This window comes from Mus musculus, chromosome 12 (genome assembly GCF_000001635.26).
Source record: "Mus musculus strain C57BL/6J chromosome 12, GRCm38.p6 C57BL/6J".
NCBI classification, from domain to species: Eukaryota; Metazoa; Chordata; class Mammalia; order Rodentia; family Muridae; genus Mus; species Mus musculus.
The window spans coordinates 69,545,252-69,569,867 of record NC_000078.6 but is presented as its reverse complement, the minus strand read 5'-3'; the positions used below and the strand labels follow the sequence as shown (position 1 = coordinate 69,569,867).

General features: G+C 48.6%; 1 protein-coding gene across 1 annotated transcript; it reads right to left on the bottom strand.

The window, feature by feature from the left end:
- Positions 1-15,348: 15,348 nt before the first annotated feature.
- Positions 15,349-19,156, bottom strand: Gm46353 (predicted gene, 46353). The gene is made up of 2 exons (XM_017315325.2): positions 18,155-19,156; positions 15,349-16,984 (listed from the first exon to the last, which is right to left on the bottom strand). Exons 1-2 carry the CDS (start codon positions 19,011-19,013, stop codon positions 16,635-16,637), a joined length of 1,209 nt encoding a protein of 402 aa, XP_017170814.2. The 5' UTR covers positions 19,014-19,156; the 3' UTR covers positions 15,349-16,634.
- Between the last annotated feature and the right edge of the window lie 5,460 nt (positions 19,157-24,616).

Here is a 24,616-nt window from a genome sequence, read left to right as displayed (position 1 = left end):
CTATTTAGTGTAGTAAGCTCCTGGCAAGATAGAAGCCAGAAATTAAAGGCTGAGCCCTTCTGTTGATGCGTAGGGTGACTGTCATTCCTGAGGGAGGTCTTTGGTCTGTGTTCATTTTATTTCCATAGCCCATTTGGTGCATTGGTTTGGTCCATCCATAGAGTTCTTGGGATGCCCAAGCAGGAAAAAGAATAGACAAACGAAGCATCAATTTGACAGGTGTGTGGATTTCTAAGTTCCCACGGCTGATACAGTGGACTAAAGGCCCTAATCCCCTCTGCCCCCTTCTCAGCCAGCATATTCCATTTGAGGAAGTGAACTGAGTTAGTTCTCCAGAGGTTACGCTGGCTTCCATTGTTTACTGCAGCTAGGAATGGGGTGTGTAGGGACGATCATCGGGGTTCTCCAAGGATGCTTCAAATAATGGTGCAGGGGTAGGGACCCCCCCCCCCCCCCGCATCGCAGCCTTCTTTTCAGACCTTGGTTGACCTTGGATCAGATCTTAGCATCTAGCTCCCCTCCCAGAGTAGGTGGTCAACACTCCTCTTCATTCGTAAGCATGCTGCCCTGGGTTGGTGCTGGAATGCCATTGGGTAGCACTGCCATGCAAAGGAGCCGGCTCCTGAACAGGGTGTTGCAGGATGAGGCTGAGATTGTCAAGTCCCAGTTGTTGATTGAAGGTTTGGTATTCTCACTACTAAAGCATGGTGAAATGACTTGGGTTTTCAAATTTCACCCCTCAGAGGGGTATTGTTTGTTTTGTTTGGAAACAAGGTCTTGCCATCTACTGGTGGCTGGCCTGGAACTCACAGAGATCCGTCTGACAGCCTCCAGAATGCTAGGAATGACAGTGTGTGTAACCATGGCCAGCCCCAGGTTCTCCGCTCTCATTTCATTGCTCGTGGGTAAAGGAGGGGCCATGGGTCTACTCAGGCAGGCTAAAGATGTTGTTTTGACTTGTGAGGCATGGAATACCTACCTTGCTGAGGGGGACACGGGAAGGCTTTGGATACCAGGTGCCAAGTTCCCCCTATGGGAAGGACTCCTGGTGAGAAGCAGCCACAGGGGTGTGCGAGTGTTCTGGGGTCCCCCCTCAGCATTCCACAGAGAAAGGAAGTTTTGGATCCACCTAGAGATTGCCAAGGACAAGGGGCAGAGAATAGAAAATCACCAAGATGGTGGCAACTCTGCACATCTTCAGAGCACCAGCTGAGGGCTGATGAACCCGGGATGCACACACAGGGAAGGTCAGGACTGCAGCCCAACCATCACCCAGAGGCACCTGGCTGGTTCTGGCTGCTCTGGGTCACCAGGCTGACCAGATTATCCTCTGGTGCCATTCTCCTTCCCTGGGTATTGGCAGTCTCCAATGAAAGAGCAGCTTCTCTCTGGCATCCATCCTGTGCCACACCCTGATGAGGCAGTGACTGGCGCCTGTAACTACTGTGATATTCCTCTGACTTTATCACACTCATAAACGGTAGGGAGACAGGGGAACCTGTTACTCCAGTGGGGGTCTCTGCACAGGCAGCCACTTTAAAGATTAAAGATTCTAGCCTCACTGGAGCAACTAACTTCATTTTGCTTCTGTCCATCTGGTTTATTCCACAGCTCTGTGACATTTTCAAATCCTGCCTGAGTCTTGAACTTACTTATCTCTGAAAAAATATTTAATTATCTAGCCCAGTGGTTCTCAACCTTCCCAATGCTGTGAACCTTTAGTATAGTTCCTCGTGTTATGGTGACTCAAACCATAAAGTTATTTCACTGCTACTTTTGATACTATTATGAATGGCAATGCAAATACCTGATATGCAGAATATCTGATATGCGGCCCCCAGAGGGGTCATAATCCACAGGTTGAGAACCACTGAAATAGCCCCAGTAATCAGCTCAAAGTTTTTGTTTGCTTGTTTGTTTTGTTTTTAGTACCTATGAATGTGTACCAAGTCCTGGCACAAGACAATACAAAATAAGACAAAACAATACAAAAGGAAGATGTCCCATGGGGTGGGGTGGGGTGTGGAAGGGCCTGGAAGGAAAGTAAGATTTAGCACACAGGCACATGAGCTGGTTCTGAAATAAGATGGCAGCCTCTTCTAGAGAAGAAAGGGGACCCAGAGAGGAGGGGCTGTGGGTGACTGTGCCCAGGAGTGTGAAGGGAAAGGGGCTGAGATTTTCTCTGTTAAATAAATGAGGAAAAGAACCTGGAATTGGCATTAGTAACCCAGAAGTGGTCAAGTGGCCTGACTGGGGTTGTCGAGGAAAGAGATGTGTAACTGGGAAAACTGTCTTCGCGCTGCCTGCCTTCTCACACTTACCCCCACCCCAGACTCCCCAGAAATAAGGTCTGAGGCCTCCATGGTGCCCATGCTTGACTTATTCAGTAAAACAGCATGTTCTTAAAGGGCAGCGACTTGGAGCTCCTTCCCATGTGCAGCAAACAGACACACTTTATTCTGAGTTCGCTGCTAAGTACATTCCCCAGATAATGCTGAGGCTTGTCCTTGTTGTGGCCTTCCGTGCGCCCACCAAGCCTCACGTCGCAACCCTAATCAGCAGAGCGTCTGGATGTGACTAATGAGATGAGATAGGACCTTGCGAGCGTAATTAAGTTGAACAAGGTCATTAAAGTGGACCTTAATCCAGGATGACTAGTGTCCTTATGAAAGATTAGGACAGAGACTCCCAGAGGAGAGACCACAGGAAGCCAGGATCAAGATCCCAACAGATATAGGATCTAGGAGAGGCCCACTTCTTGATTTTCAAGTAGTGTCTTCTTCCTGTTTCCTGACATGGTAGAAAGTAGAGGAAGAAACTCTTTCATGTTTTGGTTTGTTTTTGGGTTTTTTTTTTGGTTTTTTTTTCTAGTCAGGGTTTCTCTGTGTAGCCCTGGCTGTCCTGGAACTCACTTTGTACACCAGGCTGGCCTCGAACTCAGAAATCCGCCTGCCTCTGCCTCCTGAGTGCTGGGATTAAAGGCGTGCGTCACCACCACCCAGCTCTCTTTCATGTTTTGATAATGTCACTATAGCCATTTATAAAAGAGCCCCCTGTGACCTCCTGATCATAAGGCCCCACCTCCCCACCTTGTCTCACAGGATCAGATTCAACACACACAGTTTACAGCAGGCTCCGTATTAGAACTCTTCTTAAGCTCATTGAATATACAGCATGCTATGTTCTAGACAGCACCCCAAATGTCATATCCTAAAGGACATGGGCGTAGGAGATTTGCAGCCCATAGTGCATATGAGGAGGACATGATACAGAAAGTAACTGACTCCCTTGGGGTCCAGCCCATCATTAGGGTGTGCCCATGTTCTGGTCCACCAGTAAATCTGGCTCTGCCATATCGCAGTCGCACATCCAGGCAAATGGCTGCACTTCTTCATCCCCCATTCTCTTTGTGAACTGAGAAGCCACTACAGTTCACCTTGTGGGGCTGCTGAGCAGATGAAATGGGATGTGTACACCTGGTGCAGAGCTTGGCGTGAAGCCCTAACTGTTAGCTAGGAGTGTTCACTTAGGAAACATACTAAGAAAACACACTGCCAGAAATCATACAACGTGTTTATAAAGCTCTTTCAGCTTCTCAGACAAGGAACTTCAGACAGAGTGGCTCAGGCAGCATCCCGAAGCCTGCAAGTGGGGAGGAGACTCAGCCATTTGACCAGTCATTGTCCTTGTCGTATGCAGACCTCCTATTCCAATGTTCTGTTCTATCTCACTCTCTCTCGCGTGCTCTCTTTCTATGTGTGTGTGTGTATGTGTGTGTGTGTATATTTATATATATATACATATATATACATACATATACACACATTTATCATGGAGTAGAAAAATAGAACAGGCCCCTGCGGAGAGCTGATGGCTTGCAGTGTTCGGAATTATCTGCTGCTATAATGAACACACCACCAGAGCTGGGCCTAGTGACATTCCCAGCATTGGGAGGAGGAGGCAGGAAGATCAAGAGTTCAAGGTCATCCTCTGGTACATTTTGAATTAGAGGCTAGCCTGGGCTATAGAAGAGCATATCTTAAAATAACAATAAACAAACAAAACACCCAAAGGAATGTTTAACCCAGTATCGACACACTTTGGACCAACAACATGTTTTTAATCTAGATGTTTCCTTTTAAGAGGTTGCAGCAAAATGCTATGCAAGGACTGGTTCTGCCTCAGAGCTCTGACTACCCTGGCCCTAACCTTGACCTCTGACTGCCCTGACAAGATGAGAAAGCAACCGTAGGGTAAGTCGAGTCTTTGAACCCGATGCTTTCATCCTTTCTTCTTCAGAAGCAAAGATACTGGGAGGGGAATAATTTATTTTGCTTCATTTTAATCTCTTCACTCCTGGTGTCTGGCTGGCTGGCTGGCAAGGCTAAAATGGGTGAACATGGTTGTTCTTCTTTTGTCCTTTCTTTTGATATGGTTGTAATATCATAATTATATATTAATTACAAGCTTCCATGCAACTTAATGAAATATGGGGGAAAAGGTTTATACTCTTCTCTTTAATTATGACACTTGATTAAGGTCAGCTTGAGCACTGCTCCCTACCACCAACTCACACAACCGAGGTAGAACTGCTTGTTTCAGGGGGTAAGGGTTCTTGCTATACCAATGTGAAGGATATTAATGTGAATATGCAGAAACCATTCAAAATGAGGGCAATAGAACATCTGTACCCCAGTGCTCCTGCAGCAAGATGAGACAGGGCCAGTTGGTCTGGCATACACAATGGCAAACAGCAAACGAAATTGTGTGTGTGTGTGTGTGTGCGCGCCCACATGTACACATGACATGCACACATGTGTGAGAAAGACAGACACACACATAAAGATAGTAAATTAGAGAGTCACACACACATACATAAACACACCTAGAGCTAGAGACACATACACATACACACACATACATACATACGGGGGGGGGGGAGATGCACTCCATATTTGTATATGATATAAAACTAAAACCCATGTTCTATGCACAGGGGAATATGAACATCTTCAATCTCAGAAACACAACCTTGGGAATTGCTACATTACTATTTGGTGGCAGTGAGCCTGAAGTGTAGGGGCAAAATTTATCTTCTTAGGTATTAAAACTATGACACAGAAAGCACAAGGCCATCTCATTGTGACATGTTAGACTACTATGATTACTGGGTAAGAGGCTACTGTTCATGTGTAGAACTTTTTGCCTAGTGTCCAACACAAACACCCACGACTACAGAGATCATCGTCTGACCAGAGAGCTGAGTGAAGACTGCGGTCACACTAATCACCTTTCATCCCTATGGCTCTCTATGATATTGCTATTATATTTCTCTACTTACTTACTTATTGAGTGTGTGCATCATGGGCATGCATGTGCCACAGTGTATGTATAGAAATCAAAAGATAATTTGGGGGAGTTGGTCCTCTCCTTCCACCATGTGGGGGCCAGGAGTTGAATTCCAGTTGTCAAGTGTCTTTATCCATCCCTCTATCCTCATGGCTCTTTCGATGGCTGTAAGGCTTTCATTTAAGACTTTAGTCCTTTTGATTTGATTCTGAAAGGCACAGGACACATGGATAACATTTGCTCCATTGAGAATGAGGTCCAAGATCACCTATCTTCAAAGTCACAGGGCCCAGAGGGAGAGATTGTCAGTCTCCACAGAAATATCAGTCCAGCACCTCTGACAGGTCCCTGAGACCCACAACAAGGCTCAAGGTGAGTGAAGGAGATCCAAGGACCCAAAGAAAGTCAGAGCTAGTCTTGCTAACTGGCCTGTCTCCTAGAAAAACAGTCAGCGCACAGTGACATCTGAGAACCCGGAGGCGGCTCTGATGGCAGTGTGCTTGCTGACGAAGCATGCGAACCCAAGTCAAACCTCAGAACCCAAGTTTAAGAAATGAAAACTGAGGACTGAGCATGGGCTTGGAATCCCAGCTTGGGGGTGGGGGTGGGACTGGGGGTGGAGACAAGATGAGTCCCTGGATTTGCTGGCCCGGGAGTCCAGCTAAGGTGCACGTGCAAGGTTCAGTGAGAGACCCTGTCTCAGAGATACAAGATGGAGAGCAACTGGGGAAGAATCCTGACATTGACCTCTGACCTCTACACTCACACGCACACACATACATACACAGCGTGTACCTTTTGGATATGAATTTGAGCCATGTAACTGTACAGACTTATCCAGAACCCTTAAAGCCAGATTTAAAAGGGACAAACATGAACTCTTTCACAATTTACAGATGACTGCCTTCCTCACCAACCAAAAATTATCTCCCAAGCTGTAAGGGATGGATGTGGAGAAGGGCTAGGGGAAGAGGCTGCTGAGACACTCTCCCTCTGACAAGATGCAGGCATCAGAGCTGTGAAGGCTAGCCACATACATCAGCACTTTGTACAGATGCCATGGGAGTCTGGCCAGGAGAGGCTACAACAAACACAATGGTCTTTTCAGGAATTTGCCATTTTCTAGGGAACAGTGGGAATCAGTCTGGGGCTAAATTATAAATCAAAATGAGCGTTAAACATGAATCTCGTGGCTTCTGTGGGCTGTGTCACTTTTCTGGGACGTCAGAAGGATCAAGAGAAATGCCAGATTTGGGCGTAGAGGGCATCCTTTGGTTCGACCTTTCATGCAGGGAGTGACACACCCTGGCTTCTAGGGTGCATCCTGCAAGTCACCAAGGCTAAGCTTCACTAAAGCAGGGTCCCTATTTTCTAATGAAACTACAGGTCAGGAACACTGTGGTTGTATGGATTCTAACTCAAAGTCCACACCCTGTCATAAGTAAGGTAGGGCTACTCTGACTTTAGGTAGGAGCAGGGTAGCTAATGGAGTCAATCTCTCTCTCTCTCTCTCTCTCTCTCTCTCTCTGTGTGTGTGTGTGTGTGTGTGTGTGTGTGTGTGCGTGTGTGTGTTTCTCTGCCTCTTTAGCTCTGTGTATGTATGTATCTGTCTCTCTAGCTCTGTGTATGTTTGTGGGTCTGCCTCTCTTATTTACTATCTGTGTGTGTCTGTATGTCTCATTCACTCACTCTCTCTCTCCCCCTCCCCCTTCCCCTCCTTTAGTTCCTCCAAGATTTCACACAGATTTCCTGAGAAACCTGTCAGTGGTGATTATAATACAGATGGTTGCATTTTGAGGTAATATAGCATTTCCTAGGAAACAGTAGATCCATTTGAGATTAAATTGCATTTAAAAAGCTGGGCGTGGTGGCGCACGCCTTTAATCCCAGCACTCGGGAGGCAGAGACAGATGGATTTCTGAGTTCGAGGCCAGCCTGGTCTACAAAGTGAGTTCCAGGACAGCCAGGGCTATACAGAGAAATCCTGTCTCGAAAAACCAAAACAAACAAACAAAAAATTGCATTTAAAGCCCGTGACTCCTTCACAGCACTGAAGAATGAAGGCGTCCCCACCCCAATACCAGGCATATGCTCAGCCTCTGAACTTCCCACCCAGCTCTCCTGTGATCTCTGATTGACTGCTTATTAGGAGAGCAACAGACAATCTAGTTTTGCCCTGAACACCAGAGAGCATCATGTAAATGGAGAATATTTGTTAACCTTCTCATTTTTCCATTAATTTTCATAGAAAATTTTCTAATAGCAACACTGGATGCTGACAAATTTTATGTGAGTGTATGTTTGCGTGTGATATGTATGTGTTTGCCTGCACATGGGTGTGGAGTATATATGTGCATATGTGTACATGTGTGTGTAAAGGCCAGAGGTTGACGTTGGTCATCCTCAGTCGCACTCCTCTGTGTCCCTCTGTGTCCCTCACTGAGCCTAGAACTCACTGAGGGAGCTAGGCTCTCTCTACCAATTTCCCTCTTCCCAGCCCTGGGGATACAGACACATGCAAGGCAAACCAATGCAAGAGCGTCCTTCACTGTCTGTTGGGTTATACTTATGCTCTTTCTAAACATCACATGTCCTCTTAAGGGTCCGCCTCAGCAAAACATCCTCTTATAAGACAGCTTCCAGAAAAGCATTAGGTGATACAACTAAGTCTCCAAAGAAAGCAGAAACTTCCACTTCAGTTCCCACTTGTTTTCTCTTGCCCAAGGAATTATGTGGCCAAGGTATATACGCTGATAGTAATTCATAAAGAATATTTAAAGTAATTTATATATGTGTGTATATATGTTACTATATTAAAGATGGAAATAATGTTATACACTGTACCGGCTAGTTTTTTGTCAACTTGACACAAGCTAGAGTCATCAGAATGGAGGGAGCTTCAGTTGAGAAAATGTTTCCATAAGACTGGGTGACCGGCAAGCCTGTGGGGCATTTTCCTAATTAGTGATTTGATGTGGGAGTGTATCCCATCCCGCGGGATTTAGTTATTCGTGGGTGTGAGGGGGACCGCAAACCTGGAAGGAAATGGGAAGAAGAGAAGGAGAGGCAGGAGACCAAGCAAATTTGTCAAGGTCTCGTTTATTAGGCTGTGGTGCCTTCTTTTAAAGCATACATCACGGGGAATAGGGGAGGGGTCTAGAGGGAATTTTACAAAGAACAAAGAAGTGGGCATCTGCTGACATGAGGGCCGAAGTCAGGCACCAGGCAGCAGGCACTCTGCATCTTATCTCCGGAACATAGATCCTCCTTGACAGCCTTGGGTGTCAGGCCAAGCTCAGGCATAACTCATGTCCTTGGATGGCGTGGGAGTTCAGGAAGAGATAGGGAAGAGGGGACTATAATTCAGCTTTTACAGCTTCAGGTGCCAGGAAGGGAATAGGGAGGAGGGAGTGATAACCAGCTCCTAGCACGAGGCCATTTGGCCTGTTAGGGAGATTGTGAAGGGCTCGCTTTCTCACAGGATGGTCTCTGACAGGAGGGCTCAGCCCATTGTGGGTGGTACCATCCCTGGGCTGGTGGTCCTGGGTTCTATAGGAAAGCAAGCTGAGAAAGCCATAAGGAGCAAGCCAGTAAGCAGCATCCCTCCATGGCCTCTGCATCAGCTCCTGTCTCCAGGTTCTTAACAAGTTTGAGTTCCTTCTCTCAATGCACTGTGACTCTGGAAGGGTAAGCTGAATAAACTCTCTCCTCCCCTCCGTTGCTTTGGTCGTGGTGTTTCATCACCGCATAGCAACTCTGACTGGGACACATGGCCGAGATGGATATGCTTGCTTATTTTTAATAGGAGTTAAAGTGCCTGCCTTGAAAGCATGAGGATTTGTGTTCAGATCTTTGGCACCTATATAAAAAACTGGGTGCACTAGCATACGCATATAATCATGAAGTTGGGGGCACAGAGATAGAATTGTCCTGGTACTCACTGGCTAAGCAGACTAGCCATGAGCTCTGGTTTCAGCGAGAGACCCTGTCTCAGAACATTTCCTGGAGAGACACAACACATACATCTACTCACCCCAGACAGGCAGCTCACAACAGACAGAAATACTGGTACCACCAAAGCTCAACTTGGAAAGCTAATGAGTTGTCTAGTGGATGCTTACAGGAGCAGAAATGACTCAAAGACAGATGCATCACCAAATCCCAGCCTGCACATGAGAAAGTTCACAAAAGCTGAGAAACTGGAGCATACTGCACCACCTACAGGCAGCTCAACAGGTTGGAGACTAAGTGACTCAGTTGGTCTAAACCTCTTCCAGCTGGTTTCTGCTTCTTCCAGGCAACTATCTGGTCTGGTCTCAGTAGCTTGTCTTATCTGAGAGCTTTCTTTGTAGCTCAGCTCCAATCTTCTAAGAGCTATCAGCTTCTAGACTATCAGCTTTTAATAGTCTAGCAGAGAGGGCCTCACTGAATCTGATCAGCTTCAGGGACTTCCTGAAGCTATTTTGGGTTGTTTAACTTCCTGCTTAAGGAGCAGGATAGAACATATCAATCTCTGAGGAAACTGTTCACACAACAGTTTACCACACCAAGTGCTTAAGAAGGCCGTTGTGTGTTGGGGCCAAGAGAACTGGGAGGGAAGAGGAGATCTTAGCTTCCTGAGGCATAGCTTGTATCCACTTAGAATGAATCTTTTGGACTATAAAGAGCAAAGCAGATGGTTTAATTCAACACCTTAGGATAGAAACAAAGAAGCGGGTTCAGACACGTGAAAGCTGATTCTACAGCCCTGGCTGCCTGCATCTCTGGAGTCCCATATTCTGCTCACTTGGGCCTCAATAGAAAAACCTACTAAGCCGATGTGTTGTTTTGCAGCTCGGAGTTCATACCAGGACAGCCTGAGTGTTTGAGGAGCATTTCTGGAAGCCACCCCATCAGTAGGCACCTAACTCTTAGCAAGCAAACAGAAGTGCTGTACTCCCACCTCCTGGGGACTCATAATTAAGTACAAAGGCAAGTCTGGGTTTGAAATGAATAACTGTGGGATTCAGAAATGATTTCAATATTTAAAAAGGAGTGATTTATTTGTGTCGCAGTAAACAACACTGCTTAAGGAAAGTACCCTGTAAACTCCAACAGACGAGGATCTGGTCAGTTATTTCAATCCAAGGCCTTGGACCTTGGCAAGAGTCAGAAGGAGAATAAATCTTTTAAGTCTTAACTGTGTGGGAATGTGTTTCCTTTTTCTCAAGTAGAGTAGCTTTTAAGCATGTGGTATGTTCTGCATTCTTTACATATTTGGTACATTTATTATATTCATTTGTGTAATCATCATGACATCTTTAGGAAATAGATGCTAAAATCAATCCATTTCACAGATTAGAAACCCAAGACCAGAGAGTAGTTAGCCAAATAGCAGCATTAGGAGCAAGTTCCAGCCTCTGGAGTCAGGGCAACTTTGTTCTTACTCTTTTTCTCTTAAAATGTAAGACATCTAGGTTTTTTTAGTTCTCTTTCTTTCTTTCTTTCTTTCTTTCTTTCTTATTTATTTAGTGACAGGGCCTTAAGCTATAGCCTCAAGCTTACAATCTTCCCTTCTGTATCTCAGAGTCTTGGAACTATAGGCTTGAGCCAATAAGTTCGATTTCCTTTTTCATCTTAATTCAGATGCATTGCTGCCATTCCTGGTTTGAATAAATTAAATAGCAGAAAGAGTCATCAGAGATCAACAGTAGACTCAATAGCAAGTAGACACATGGAAAAGAGACACTAACCTGTACTTCCATTTGGATGAGCAAAGGCATCCATATTTTATATTCAGGGAAGATTAGAATCCATACATACACAGGTACTTTATTCTTACTCCTCCTCACCCTTGTTTTTTATTTCATGTGCCTCGAAACATATTCCATATTCAGTATTCTCACACAAAGATTTACCGAATTCTGCTGGACATGGTGGCACCTGCCTGACACCCCAACACTAGTGAGGCCAGTGCAGGGAGATTCAGAGGTTCAAGGCCAGTCCATGTAGTGAGACCATGATGATTAAAAAAAAAAATTAGTAGGGGGAGTTGAAGTTGGAAACTTAAGGGTTCTTTGGAAAGTCATTTGGATGGTGCTTTGCTGGGGCAAACACATGAAGAAACTGTTAGCTGAAGCAGACACAGGAGAGAGGATGCTCTGCTAAAGCAAGCACGTGAAAGGACACACGATGAAGGATTCTTCGCTAATGACACACATGTATTGGTCCATCTTACATTGCATAGTTGAGCTGCATATGTTGGGATTCCATAGAGAGAAAGGCACCAAGAATCTTCTGGTGGCGTGCTGCAGTTTCTTGCTGCTTCCTCGGACTCAAATTCACTGTCTGGATCTTTCAGAATCTAACCATCATCTAGTAAAGGGTATTTCAACCGGGACTAAATTTGTTTGTTGGCTTGTTTTGTTGTTATTTATAAGGGAATTGTCAGGGAATATTTGTACTTTAGATTTTTAATTCATCTGTGCAAAGGATGGTACAAGAGGCTGCACAGCCTCTCTCCAGGAGAATTCTGGATACTAGGTACTGGATCTTGCTACCTTCCTATCTGACCAGATCTTCACATAGCATATAGCTTTGCTGTGTGGTCTGACAGTGCCTTAGGGTTTTCATTGCTATGAAGAGGCACCATGGCAGTTCTTATAAAGGAAAGCATTTAATTGGGGCTGGTTTACAGTCTTAAAGGCTTAGTCCATCATCATCATCATGGGAAGCATACTAGCACACAGGCAGACATGGTGCTGGAGAGGACGCTGAGAGTCTGACATCTGGATCCACAGGCAGTAGAGAGAGTGACACTAGGCTTGGCTTGAGTACCTGAAACCTTAAACCCAGGGACACTTCTTCCAACAAGGCTGCACCTCCTAATCTTTCTAAGTAGTGCCACTCCCTGATGGCTAAGCATTCAAATCTATGACATATGTAGGCTGGGTTTTTTGTTGTTGTTGTTGTTTTGGTTTTTTGAGACAGGGTTTCTCTGTGTAGCCCTGGCTGTTCTGGAACTGACTCTGTAGACCAGGCTGGCCTTGAACTCAGAAATTCGCCTGCCTCTGCCTCCCAAGTGCTGGGATTAAAGGTGTGAGCCACCACTGCCCAGCTGGAGGCTGTTCTTATTCAAACCACCATTGACCGGGAAGTCAGAAGATAACAAATCTACTGAATGAATGTACAAACCAATTAAAATGTTTTAAACTGTGGTGAGAGGGAGTATGAAATCTGATTTCCTTGGGTTGACATGTTCATGACAGAGAAGGAGAAAATCATGTGACCTTTTCCTGCCGGGGCCTCGGAGATGGTCACCATGTAAGGCATTTTCTGTATTTATCAGCACCAGCTAGCACTCCAGCCCCTCGTGCCTGTGGAGGCCAGAAGAGGACATCAAATTCTCTGGAACGGGAGTTACAGATGGTTGTGAGCTGCCACGTAGGTGCTGGGAATTGAACCTCTAATCTTAACCATTGAGCTGTCTCTCCATGCTGTTTCAGATAAACAAGTAGAACTCAGCCTTACAAAAGCCACCTTCCCTCTAAATGCATCTCGGGGTGTGTGTTCTAGGCTCAGCATAAGCTAAAGCGACTTCTCCACCCAAGCCTTTTGAGATTTCAGCTGTTCCTCTGCTTCATGCATTTCACAGATTCCCACATAGGCTGGAGGGCTTAATTAGTGCTAAGTCATATAGTGGTGGAGAAACACTGCTGGCTGCAGACATAGCAGGAGAAAATTAAAGCTGTCAGCTGTGACAAGCTTTGCAGATTAGCCCTGAACTCACCATGATGTAAGTTCTGGCCTTGCCCTTTATTTCCAAGGACGGCACAAACTCAACCACATTATTAACTTGTCCACATGTGGTATGACTTTACTGTGTCCTTTCACAGCACATATTGGCAGTGGATGCCCGGCCTTGTTAAAACTCCTGCTTCCATGCTAGAAACTGAATCTCCTATTGAGTCAGACCCAGGTTACTCTATCAACAAAATGTGCCCAGCGGTCTACCCAAGCTTGGCTCTAAACTAGGCCCCATGGGAGAAATAAAGGAAACATGAAGTTGAACGCAAGCAAACTGGAACACAAAGAGTAGACAGGCTAGCTGGCAGGCTGAGGGAGCAGACCGTGGAGAAAACAGTAGGCCTGGATTCGTGGGGTGCTGGCATAAACAGATCAAAGGTCCTGATTGGTGTGGTATGCTGCAGAGTCCAGGCTGGATTCCTGCCTCCTCCAGCCTCCAGGACTTGAAGTTCCAGGAGTGTGGGCAGGTCACATAATTCCTGATCCTTGTCCCCTCCCCCACTAAGTCAAACAGCACAGAGATTCCCAGGCTTAAAAGAGCAAAAGGAGAGAGATTGCTCTGACAGAATTCTGTGAAGACAGTCTACACTGTGGGCTATATGGGACACACGGGATTTTAATGCGTGACATAAGACTGTTCTTAGAGCAGTGTGGCCCAGAGACGCTGAAAGACCCCCGATTTTCTGCTCGGTCTTCCAAGCCCATGGGCAGAGGCAGCTGACAATGGTGGAGCTGATGTTTAAGTCCTGATTCCTGAAGTGAAACTGTAAGCATGACCTTGTTTAGAAATTGAATCCTTAAGCTGGACAGTGGTGGCACACACCTTTGATCCCAGCACTTGGGAGGCAAAGGCAGGCAGATTTCTGAGTTCAAGGCCAGCCTGGTCTTGAAAGACCCCCCTGGTGGGCAGTCAATCAATCTGAGGAGACCCTCCCAAGGATCAGCGAGTCCACGATTCGGATGTAAACAGCAAGAGGCTTTATTGGGAACACGGGTACCCGGGCGACTCAGTCTATCGGAGGACTGGCGCGCCGAGTGTGGAGTTTTTACCCTTTTTATAGGGCTAGGGCTGGGGAGCAAAAAGCGCGGTTACAGAAGCGAGAAGCGAGCTGGTTGGTTAGTTCGAATAAGGTTTGGGGTACTTCCCGGTCATTTGGGGAAACTGAGGTGGGACTTTTTAGATCTAAACAATGTCTATTTTCAAGAAATGGGTAGGGGAGGGGTACAAGGAAAGAGTCTAATGAAGGTTCAGCAATGGGCACATATCTGGTCAGAACATTGGCAGACACACAGGTTCAAGGAGTGACCAGAGCACTGTGCACCTCTATTTTTCTAAATCAGTGAAGCTAGTTCTGCTAACACTGACGTCTATCGGGGCTTCTGTGTCTGTTGCTGGTTCCGCTTTATCTGAGAACCATCTGTTCTTGGCCCTGAGCCGGGGCCCAGGTGCTTGACCACCGATATCCTGTTCGGCCCCTGTCCCAGTGCTATTCAGCCTTGATCTTTAACTGTTAATCTATAACTGAACTTCCTTGTAACTTTTGAGAACCCAGCTCTGGTACTTTTTCATGCCTTGCAAAATGGCGTTACTGCAGCTAGCTTGCTAAGCCTTATGGTGGGGTCTTTCATTCCCCCCTCTTTCTGGAAACTGAATAAAATCTTTTATTCACGTGATTCCACTTCTTCTGGACCTATTGATTTGAGTTGGTGATACTGTTGGGTCAGAACCAGGGCCTGCACCACCGAAATTCTGTCTTTTACAAACTGGACCAAGCGGTTGAGAATACAGGGTCCGAAGAGTAGGATTAATAAGAGTATTATCAAGGGGCCCATAATGGTGGATATCAAGGTCGTGAACCATGGGGACCTGTTAAACAGTCCCTCAAACCACCCTTGTCCTGATTCGAACAATTTTTGTCTCTGGTTTAACCTTTCTCTTAGCTTTGCCATGCTATCTCTCACTACGCCAGTGTGGTCCGCGTAGAAACAGCATTCTTCTTTTAGGGCAGCACATAATCCTCCTTCTTTTAGGAACAGTAGATCTAATCCTCTCCGGTTCTGTAGGACCACCTCAGACAACGAGGTCAGAGACTTTTTTAGGGCACTGACTGATTTTTCTAAGGCCCCAAGGTCTGTATGTATGGCTGCCTGGAGCTGCTCGAATTGCTTGGTGGCCACTAGGGCTGTAGTCCCTGTTCCTACTCCTGCAGCTATGCCGCCCATAGTAAGTCCTCCCAACAGCAGGGCCAGAGTTAATGACACCGGCTCTCTTTTATATTTGGTTTTTCTCTCAAACTGGCCATAAACATAACCAGGGGAGTGGTAGGTCACCTTTGGCCAGAGCTCAACCAGGACACAGTAATCGGTGGTGAGGTTGAGTACAGTAGTAGATAGGCAGGGAGTGAGCCCGGTGTTGCAAGCCCAAATGGTCCCGGCGGGAGCAGCCAGATAGTAGGACCCGTCGCTTGTATTCTGGGTGGTATTACACAGGGCCTGATGGGTTTTGGGAACTGCTCCTACGCAGAGTCCCTGTCCGGTTACTTCGGACAGGGTCAGCTTGTGTTGGGAGGCCACGGAGCAGTTAGCTGGGGCAGAGGTATGGTTGGAGTAGGTACCTAGGACGGCAACCCCTTCGTAATAGGGGGGTCCCGATACCAGACACAACCAGCACTCTTGGGTTTTGTCAGGACTGGTGAGGTTGAGTGCTTGGTAGGCTCCATCTACCAGGTTCAGCAGTCTGTCTCCCGTCCCAGGTTGTATAGAGGCTGCGCCTGTAGGGGAAGGCTGAGGAGGCCTGGGGAGCATGATCTGCACGGGTCGGGAGGGGGGTAACTGGTCAGTGATCACGGGATTAGGCCCAATGGGGATGCGGGGCCCTATATTGAGGACCTGGCGGGTCAAAGAGAACCGGGTCACCGGGTCGGTTCCTGTGGATCGGTACAGTCTTAGTCCCCATACTTTGGGGCCATCCCAGCTGGCCTTTTTACCCGCGTCAGTGAATTCTAGGACTAGGGGATTGCATCGACCCCCCGGTGTGGCACCCTGGATGCCACTGGAGACCGCTGAGGAATCATAACAGGGGCCCTGATTCCGAGGGGTGTTTCCTCGCTTAAGGGAAATTAGGTCCCATGATGATGATGGCTTCCAGTATGCCTGTCCAGTGGTCTCACAGCCCCATTTGCCACAGTAGCCCTCTCTCGGGCCTCCACACCCTGTTGGTACAGTATGCCCGGGGCAAACATAGAAGTCAAATGTTCTTGCCCTTTTTCTTCCCCCGGGAGTGCGACACCCGAGTCCAGTCTCATCCCAGTCGTCCCCTATTAAATCGCACAAGTCAAAGTACAGTTTGGGAAAGGCATCGGTCATTGTCCCCAGGAGGGAGGTAGCATTAGCTGTTTGTCCTGTCATTAAGTTGGTAACTCTCCAAGTAACATTGAAGACCTGATGAGGGCTGTCATGTGGTACTGATACTCCTGCCCTTATTAAGATCCCCAGGACTATCAGGGGGGCCCACGGGTTAATCTTATCTTTAAGGGGTTTTGAGAACGCTGGACCTTCCATGTCGGTCCTGATGCTGTTCCGGCCGGAGGGGTTGTCGCCGCTTTTACGTGAGCGGCGTGGATCCACGCAGCGATGCCGTCTACTTTGAGAGCGGTGGGGGTGGTCAGCAGGACGGTGTAGGGTCCTTTCCAGCGAGGTTCCAAGTTCTTAGTCTGGTGCCGGCGTACCCACACGGTGTCGCCGACACGGAAGGGGTGTGGTATCACAGGCTGGTCTTGTTGGTCCTGATAGGCAGCGGCCAGAGGCTTCCAGACCTCTCGTTGTACTGCTTGGAGGGCCTGTAAGTGAGCTTGGAGAGAGGGGCTATTAGTAAACTTTGACATTTCAGGATCATGGAAATTAACAAGGGGCGGGGGCGCCCCATACAGGATTTCATACGGAGTGAGTCCATGGGGGCCCGGAGTGTTGCGGGCTCGGTAGAGGGCCAAGGGAAGTAGGAGTACCCAGTCTCTAGTGCCAGTTGCAAGCGTTAATTTGGTCAAAGTCTCCTTGATTGTCCTATTCATTCTTTCTACCTGACCTGAACTCTGGGGTCTGTAAGCACAATGTAGTTTCCAATCAATCCCCAGTAGCTTGGCCACCGACTGACTTACCTGGGAGACGAAGGCAGGCCCATTATCAGTCCCCAATACTTGGGGCATTCCAAACCTTGGAAATATTTCTTCTAGAAGCTTTTTGGTCACAACTTTGGCAGTCTCATGCTTGGTTGGGAAGGTTTCCACCCAGCCAGAGAACGTGTCCACAAACACCAGAAGATACTTATGCCCATACAGTCCGGGCCTTACTTCAGTAAAGTCAATTTCCCAATGGGTGCCTGGTCGATGTCCTCTTACTCGCACCCCGGGACCGACCTTAGCTTTACTGGCATTTACTTGGACACAGGCTTGGCATGATTCCGCCACCTCGTGGAGGATCTTATCTTTATTTAGCATGTAATAAGGGCTTTCTTTTCTGTCTAGAAGTGCCCTCATCTTCTGATAGCTAAGGTGGGTGAGCTGGTGAAGGAAGTCTAATAATTCAAAGGTGAACTGGTCAGGCATCACAGGTTTACCTTGCAGGACCCAATATTTTTTCTCTCTATCATATGTGGCTCCCAACTCTCGTAGGTTCTTTATATCTGTTTCAGTATAATGGAAGAAGTCTGGAGTGTACGGGGTTGAGGTCTCTATGAGAAGTGAGGAGGCCTTTGTGTCAGTCCCCATGGCTGCTTCCCGGGCTGCCTGGTCCGCCATTCGGTTGCCTTTAGCTTCAGCACTATTGCCTTTCTGATGTCCTGGGCAGTGAATTATACTGAGTCTTTTGGGCAGAAAGAGAGCTTTCAGTAAGGCCAAGATTTCGCCCTTGTTCTTGATCTCCTTGCCTTCTGAGGTGAGCAACCCACGTCTCCTATATATTTCTCCATGGACATGGGCGGTAGCAAAGGCATAGCGGCTATCAGTATAAACATTTAGCTTCTTACCTTCTGCCATCTTTAGGGCCTGGGTGAGTGCTATTAGTTCAGCTCGCTGGGCGGATGTCCCGACTGGCAACGCCTTGGCCCAGATTACCTCGGTCTCGGTGGTCACCGCTGCTCCAGCCTTACGTTGCCCCTCCTGCAGGAAGCTGCTTCCATCTGTATACCAGGTGTGGTCGGCATTTGGGAGGGGCTGGTCCGTGAGGTCCGGTCTGGTGCCGTGTGTCTCAGCCAAGATCTCGAGGCAGTCGTGGGGGGTCTCTTTTCCCGGCAAGGGGAGCAACGTGGCCGGGTTTAAGGCTACCACCGGTCCGAACTGAACTCGGTCCGTATCTAGGAGCATTGCCTGATAGTGGGTCATGCGAGCATTGGATAGCCAGCGGTCAGGGGGTTGTTTGACCAGTGCTTCTACCGCATGGGGGGCCAGAATGACTAGCGGCTGTCCCATAGTTAGCTTGCCTGCATCCTTTGTCAGAACGGCAATGGCTGCTACCATTCGTAGGCAAGGGGGCCACCCAGCTGCCACTGGGTCTAGCTTTTTGGACAGGTAGGCCACCGGCCGACGCCAAGGTCCCAGTTTTTGCGTTAGGACGCCTTTGGCGTAGCCCTGCTTCTCGTCGACAAAGAGTTCAAAGGGCTTAGTCAAATCTGGCAACCCCAGGGCTGGGGCAGTTAGAAGAGCCTGTTTGATTTCTTGATAGGCCTTTTGCTGGTCTGGGCCCCAATTAAACAGAGTCCCCGTTTTGGTGAGAGGGTACAAGGGGGCTGCCATTTCTGCAAACCCAGGGATCCAGAGGCGACAGAAGCCTGCCGTCCCTAGGAACTCCCTTAGTTGTCGAGGGGTCTTCGGAATAGGCTGCCCCATCACAGTCTCTTTTCTGGCCTCAGTCAGCCATCTCTGACCCTCTTTTAGAAGATACCCCAGATACTTGACCTGTTTCTGGCAAATTTGGGCTTTCTTGGCCGAGGCCCGATACCCGAGGTCCCCTAAGGTTTGTAACAGGGCCCGAGTACCTTGTTGGCAGTCGAGCTCAGAAGTGGCGGCCAGCAGTAAGTCATCCACGTACTGTAGCAGGATCAAGTCTGGGTGCTGGATCCGGAAGCCTGCTAGGTCTCTGTGCAGTGCCTCATCAAACAGGGTGGGACTGTTTTTGAAACCCTGTGGGAGTCTGGTCCAGGTTAATTGTCCTGAGATTCCCATCTCTGGGTCTCTCCACTCAAAGGCGAAGAGAGGCTGACTGGTGGGGTGGAGTCTTAGGCAGAAAAAGGCATCCTTTAAGTCAAGCACAGTGTACCACTGGTGGGACGGTGGGAGCCCGCTCAAGAGGTTGTAAGGGTTGGGCACGGTGGGGTGGATGTCTTCCACCCGCTTGTTGACTTCTCTCAGATCTTGGACAGGCCTGTAATCATTAGTCCCTGGTTTCTTAACGGGTAGCAGGGGCATGTTCCAGGGGGACTGGCAGGGTACCAGTATTCCCTGGTCCAACAGTCTCTGTATGTGGGGCTTGATCCCCAGTCTGGCTTCTTGTGACATGGGGTATTGTTTTATGGACACGGGGGTAGAGGTTGCCTTCAGAGGTATGATCAGAGGAGCTTGGCGAACTGCCAGTCCCATGCCCCCGGTTTCCGCCCAGGCCTGGGGAAAATCAGAAAGCCATGTGGACCCTAGAGAAACATCCGGCTCTTTTGAGGTCTCATGTAGCCGATACTCATCTTCTATGTTTAGGGTCAGCACTTGCAGGGGCTGTCCCATTGGTCCCATAACCTGAGCTCCTGATCCCTCAAAGTGGATTTGGGCTTTTAGTTTAGTCAGCAAATCTCTTCCTAGCAGAGGATAGGGGCAGTCTGGTACATGGAGGAAAGAGTGGGTGACCTTACCGGTAGCTAGATGCACTTTGCGATCCGTGGTCCAGCGATACCGCTTTCCTCCAGTAGCCCCTTGGACCCAGGCAGACTTGTCACTTAGGGGTCCAGGATTTTGGGTCAGCACGGAGTGTTGGGCCCCAGTATCTACCAGGAAGGTGACGGGTTGCCCCCCGACTTTGAGGGTTATCCTGGGTTCAGGGGGGGGCTCCTGACCCTGACCTCCCTAGTCACCTAAGGTCAGGAGGGAGGTCTGGGGCCTCGGTCCTCGGGGCCCTCGTGGCTTCTTTGGGCAGTCTTTAGCCCAGTGTCCCTTTTCTTTGCAGTAGGCGCATTGATCTTTATCAAGTTGGGGCCTCTTCCGCTCTCCCCCCTGTCTATCCTGTCTCTGACCAATAACTACAGTGGCCAAGAGCTTGCTCATCTCTCTATGTCTTCTGCGGTCCCTTTCTTTCTCTTTTTGCTCATCCTCTGCCCTACGGCGTTCTTCTTTTTCCTCTGTTTCTCTCCTGATACGTTCCTCTCTTTCTTCCGGGGTTTCTCGTTTATTAAAGATCTTTTCAGCTTCCCTCACTAAGTCTCCTAAGGTCTTGCTCTTTAAATCTTCTAACCGCTCTAACTTTCGCCCGATATCCGGGGCAGACTGCCAGATGAATGACATAGACACATTGGTTTCTTGCCCTGGGTCCTCAGGGTCATAAGGAGTGTACCTGCGATAGGCCTCCTTGAGTCTCTCTAAAAAGGCTGAGGGAGACTCATTAGGTCCCTGGGTTATCCCTTTTACCTTGGCCAAATTGGTGGGGCTTCTGCCCGCGTTTTGGAGACCCGCTAAGAGCAACTGGCGATAGAGGACTAGGTGGTTCCTACCTTCTGTAGTGGTGTAATCCCAATCAGGGCGCTCGAGGGGAAAGGCAGCATTGATTTCATTAGGCAACTGAGTGGGGCGTCCATCATTGCCCCGGACTGCCTTTCTAGCCTCTAGGAGCACCCGCTGCTTTTCTTCTCCGGTCAGCAGGGTCCCCAACAACTGCTGACAGTCGTCCCAGGTGGGCTGGTGGGTGATGAGGACGGACTCAATCAAGGCCGTCAATTTACCTGGATCTTCAGAAAAGGAAGGGTTATTATTTTTCTAATTATATAAGTCAGAGGAGGAAAACGGCCAGTACTGAAGCTGGCCATCTCCCCCCATACGGAGTGGGAATGCCTGGGAGGAGGTGGAGTCCGCTGCGGGAGGGTCTCTCCTTCCCCGCAGTCGAGACGCCATGGGAGAAGGGGGGGAAACCTCGGAGGTGGTGGCCGCCTCTTCTTCATCGTTCTCTCTGGCAGAGGAGGAAGGTTGTGCTCCGTACGGCGGGGGGTCCTCTGTGAGAAGGTCAATGAGAGGTCCGCCGCTATCAGGGAGAACCTGGGGCTTAGGAGGTTTGGACTTTATAGAGGGGGTAAGGGCAGGGTAAAGGGCAGATCGGGACGGAGGTTGCGCAGAAGGACCGGGCGGGAGGACGGGAGCTGTCGGCAAGGGAGGAGGTTTAGGAGAAACAAACGGTTTGACCCACGGAGGGGGGTCATAGGCAAGTGCCTCCCAGGTAACGATATATGGGACCTGATCCGGGTGTCCGTGGGGACCAGGACAAAACACTCTAGACTTAACCTGAGAGATAATACTTAAATTGAAAGTACCATCCTGAGGCCATCCTACATTGAAAGTTGGCCATTCGGCGGAACAGAAGGTAATCCAGCGCCTCTTCCTGACATCCACAGACTGGTTGGATGCAATGCGCTGGACATCTCCCCAGTGCTGCAAGGTTAGACTCAGAGGGGTAGTTACGGTCTGTCCCATGATCTTGAAAACACTTAAAGACAGAAAAAACTAACGAAGAACAAAAGAGCAATAAAACAAATCAGACGCGCAGCGCGGTTTCGGCGTAAAACCGAAAGCAAAAATCCAGACGGGGGCGGGAAGTGTCTCTGTCTCTCGTCCCCCAACAAAGCCACGTACAGTGGCGGAGCTCCAAAAAGTCCGACTCGGGTAGGTTAACTGATACAGAATGGGCCACAAAACGGGCCCCCGAGGCCGCTGGGACGTCTCCCAGGGGCTGCGGCCGGGAATACGAACTCGTCAGTTCTTCCGCGGAACCGCCAGATACAGATCTAGTTAGCCAACTAGTACAGACGCAGGCGCAAACATTAGATGCCGGCACAAACACGCACGGAGACAGAGACAGACACAAAACGACCGCTGGCCAGCTTACCTCCCGGCGGGGGTCGGTGGTCCCTGGGCAGGGGTCTCCTGATCTCGGTGGAACCTCCAAATGAAAGACCCCCCTGGTGGGCAGTCAATCAATCTGAGGAGACCCTCCCAAGGATCAGCGAGTCCACGATTCGGATGTAAACAGCAAGAGGCTTTATTGGGAACACGGGTACCCGGGCGACTCAGTCTATCGGAGGACTGGCGCGCCGAGTGTGGAGTTTTTACCCTTTTTATAGGGCTAGGGCTGGGGAGCAAAAAGCGCGGTTACAGAAGCGAGAAGCGAGCTGGTTGGTTAGTTCGAATAAGGTTTGGGGTACTTCCCGGTCATTTGGGGAAACTGAGGTGGGACTTTTTAGATCTAAACAATGTCTATTTTCAAGAAATGGGTAGGGGAGGGGTACAAGGAAAGAGTCTAATGAAGGTTCAGCAATGGGCACATATCTGGTCAGAACATTGGCAGACACACAGGTTCAAGGAGTGACCAGAGCACTGTGCACCTCTATTTTTCTAAATCAGTGAAGCTAGTTCTGCTAACACTGACGTCTATCGGGGCTTCTGTGTCTGTTGCTGGTTCCGCTTTATCTGAGAACCATCTGTTCTTGGCCCTGAGCCGGGGCCCAGGTGCTTGACCACCGATATCCTGTTCGGCCCCTGTCCCAGTGCTATTCAGCCTTGATCTTTAACTGTTAATCTATAACTGAACTTCCTTGTAACTTTTGAGAACCCAGCTCTGGTACTTTTTCATGCCTTGCAAAATGGCGTTACTGCAGCTAGCTTGCTAAGCCTTATGGTGGGGTCTTTCAGTCTACAGAGTGAGTTCCAGGACAGCCAGGGCTACACAGAGAAACTCTGTTTCAAACACACACACAAAACCACCAAAGAGAAAAGAGGGAGAGAGAGACTGAGAGAAAGAGAGAAAGATTGAATCCTTGCAGATATGGACAAGAGTTTCAACATGAGATTACCCTGGACCCTAAGCCTAACAACTGGTGCCCTTATTAACAGAAAAGAGAGTGGGATTTGATTTGATGCAAAAGGATGAGGCCATTGGAGTGGCATAAGCCAGGTTGAAGCTGGGTGGGACAGGCAAGAGTCCCTTCAGACCCCCAGAAGGAAGCCACTGGGCCACCACCTTTAATTTAGACTTGTTACTCCCATATCTGTGAGGGAGTGCATTTCTGTTATTAAAAGTCACCATCTTTGTAACAATTCACCATGCCATTTTTTTAAAAAAAAAGATTCATTTATTATTTATTTAATGTATGTGAGTACACTGTCACTCTCTTCAGACACACCAGAAGAGGGCATCTGATCCCATTACAGATGGTTGTGAGTCACCATGTGGTTGCTAGGAATCGAACTCAGGATCTTTGGATGTGTTGTCAGTGCTCTTAGCCACTGAGCCATCTCTCCAGCCCCTGCCATGTCATTTTTAAGGAACAAACACACCACCAAGTTGAGAAGTCTGGAGAAAGGGAGCAAGCGAGTGTCCATCTGCTGGGTCATCTCAGATGTTCACCTGACCACCTCTCTCCTCAGATCACTTCTCCCTGGGCAGGCAAGGCTTCCTGCTTCCGAAGCTCCTGGTCCACAGTTTATAAGTGGTATCTGCATGTGCGCATGCGCGATAGTGCTGTTTCCCTTCTCAGAGGCCACATCGAATTCCACTTGATTCTTAACCACACGAAATGCTTTCTCACATGTTCTCAGGGGGGAAAGCCTGGGGCAGGTTCATTTCTTTAACTTTACAATGGACATAGTTGTTAGTCAGTAGTTGGCGAAGCCAACCATGGTGACTATCTGTCTCTATCCTCTTGCTTAAAGAAGAGATTCTCCACCCTTAGGAGGGACGCATCAGAACTGTGTCAAAGGCTGGTTAGGGAAGCACCTCCCTGCTTCTCTGCACCTGCTGGATCTCAGATTCGGTAGTGGGAGGAGAGAATCCTCAGTTCTTGCAGGTGTGCAGGTGATGTCATTGGTATTGCTGCCCTGCCCCCCCCCCCCCCGGTCCCTCCCCCACCCGGTCCCCCTCCACATTTGGTAACAGCTACAGCAGCGTTTCTCAAGCTCTGCTGCTTCTAAATTCCCCAGCCAGAGCTACACTCTGAACTGCTAAATGAGAGTCTCTGAGAGGGGCTGGCATCAGTGGCTTTTAAGGCCCCTTTGGTGATTGTTGTCGGAAGTCAGACAAAAATTCAGTGGCTTAGAGGCCTGCTTTCTCCCCCCACCCCCACCCCCTTTGCTAGGGTGGATGTCCTGGCTAGGATTGGGGCTCACACCCCTTCTACCAGGTCTGTGGGTCAACTTTAGGGTGAAGCAAATAAGACAGGCGCTGGAGTCCTGCAGGGGAGGGCGCC

What these genes read in the sequence shown, in the direction of transcription:
- Gm46353 (XM_017315325.2), bottom strand. Translation starts at nt 19,013, where the DNA reads ATGGGGCAGCCTATTCCGAAGACCCCTCGACAACTAAGGGAGTTCCTA. An exon ending in GGCCCTAAAGATGGCAGAAG is followed by an intron (nt 16,985 to 18,154) that starts GTAAGAAGCTAA and finishes CCTCTCTCCAAG; the next exon opens with CTCACTTACAGGCCCTCCAA.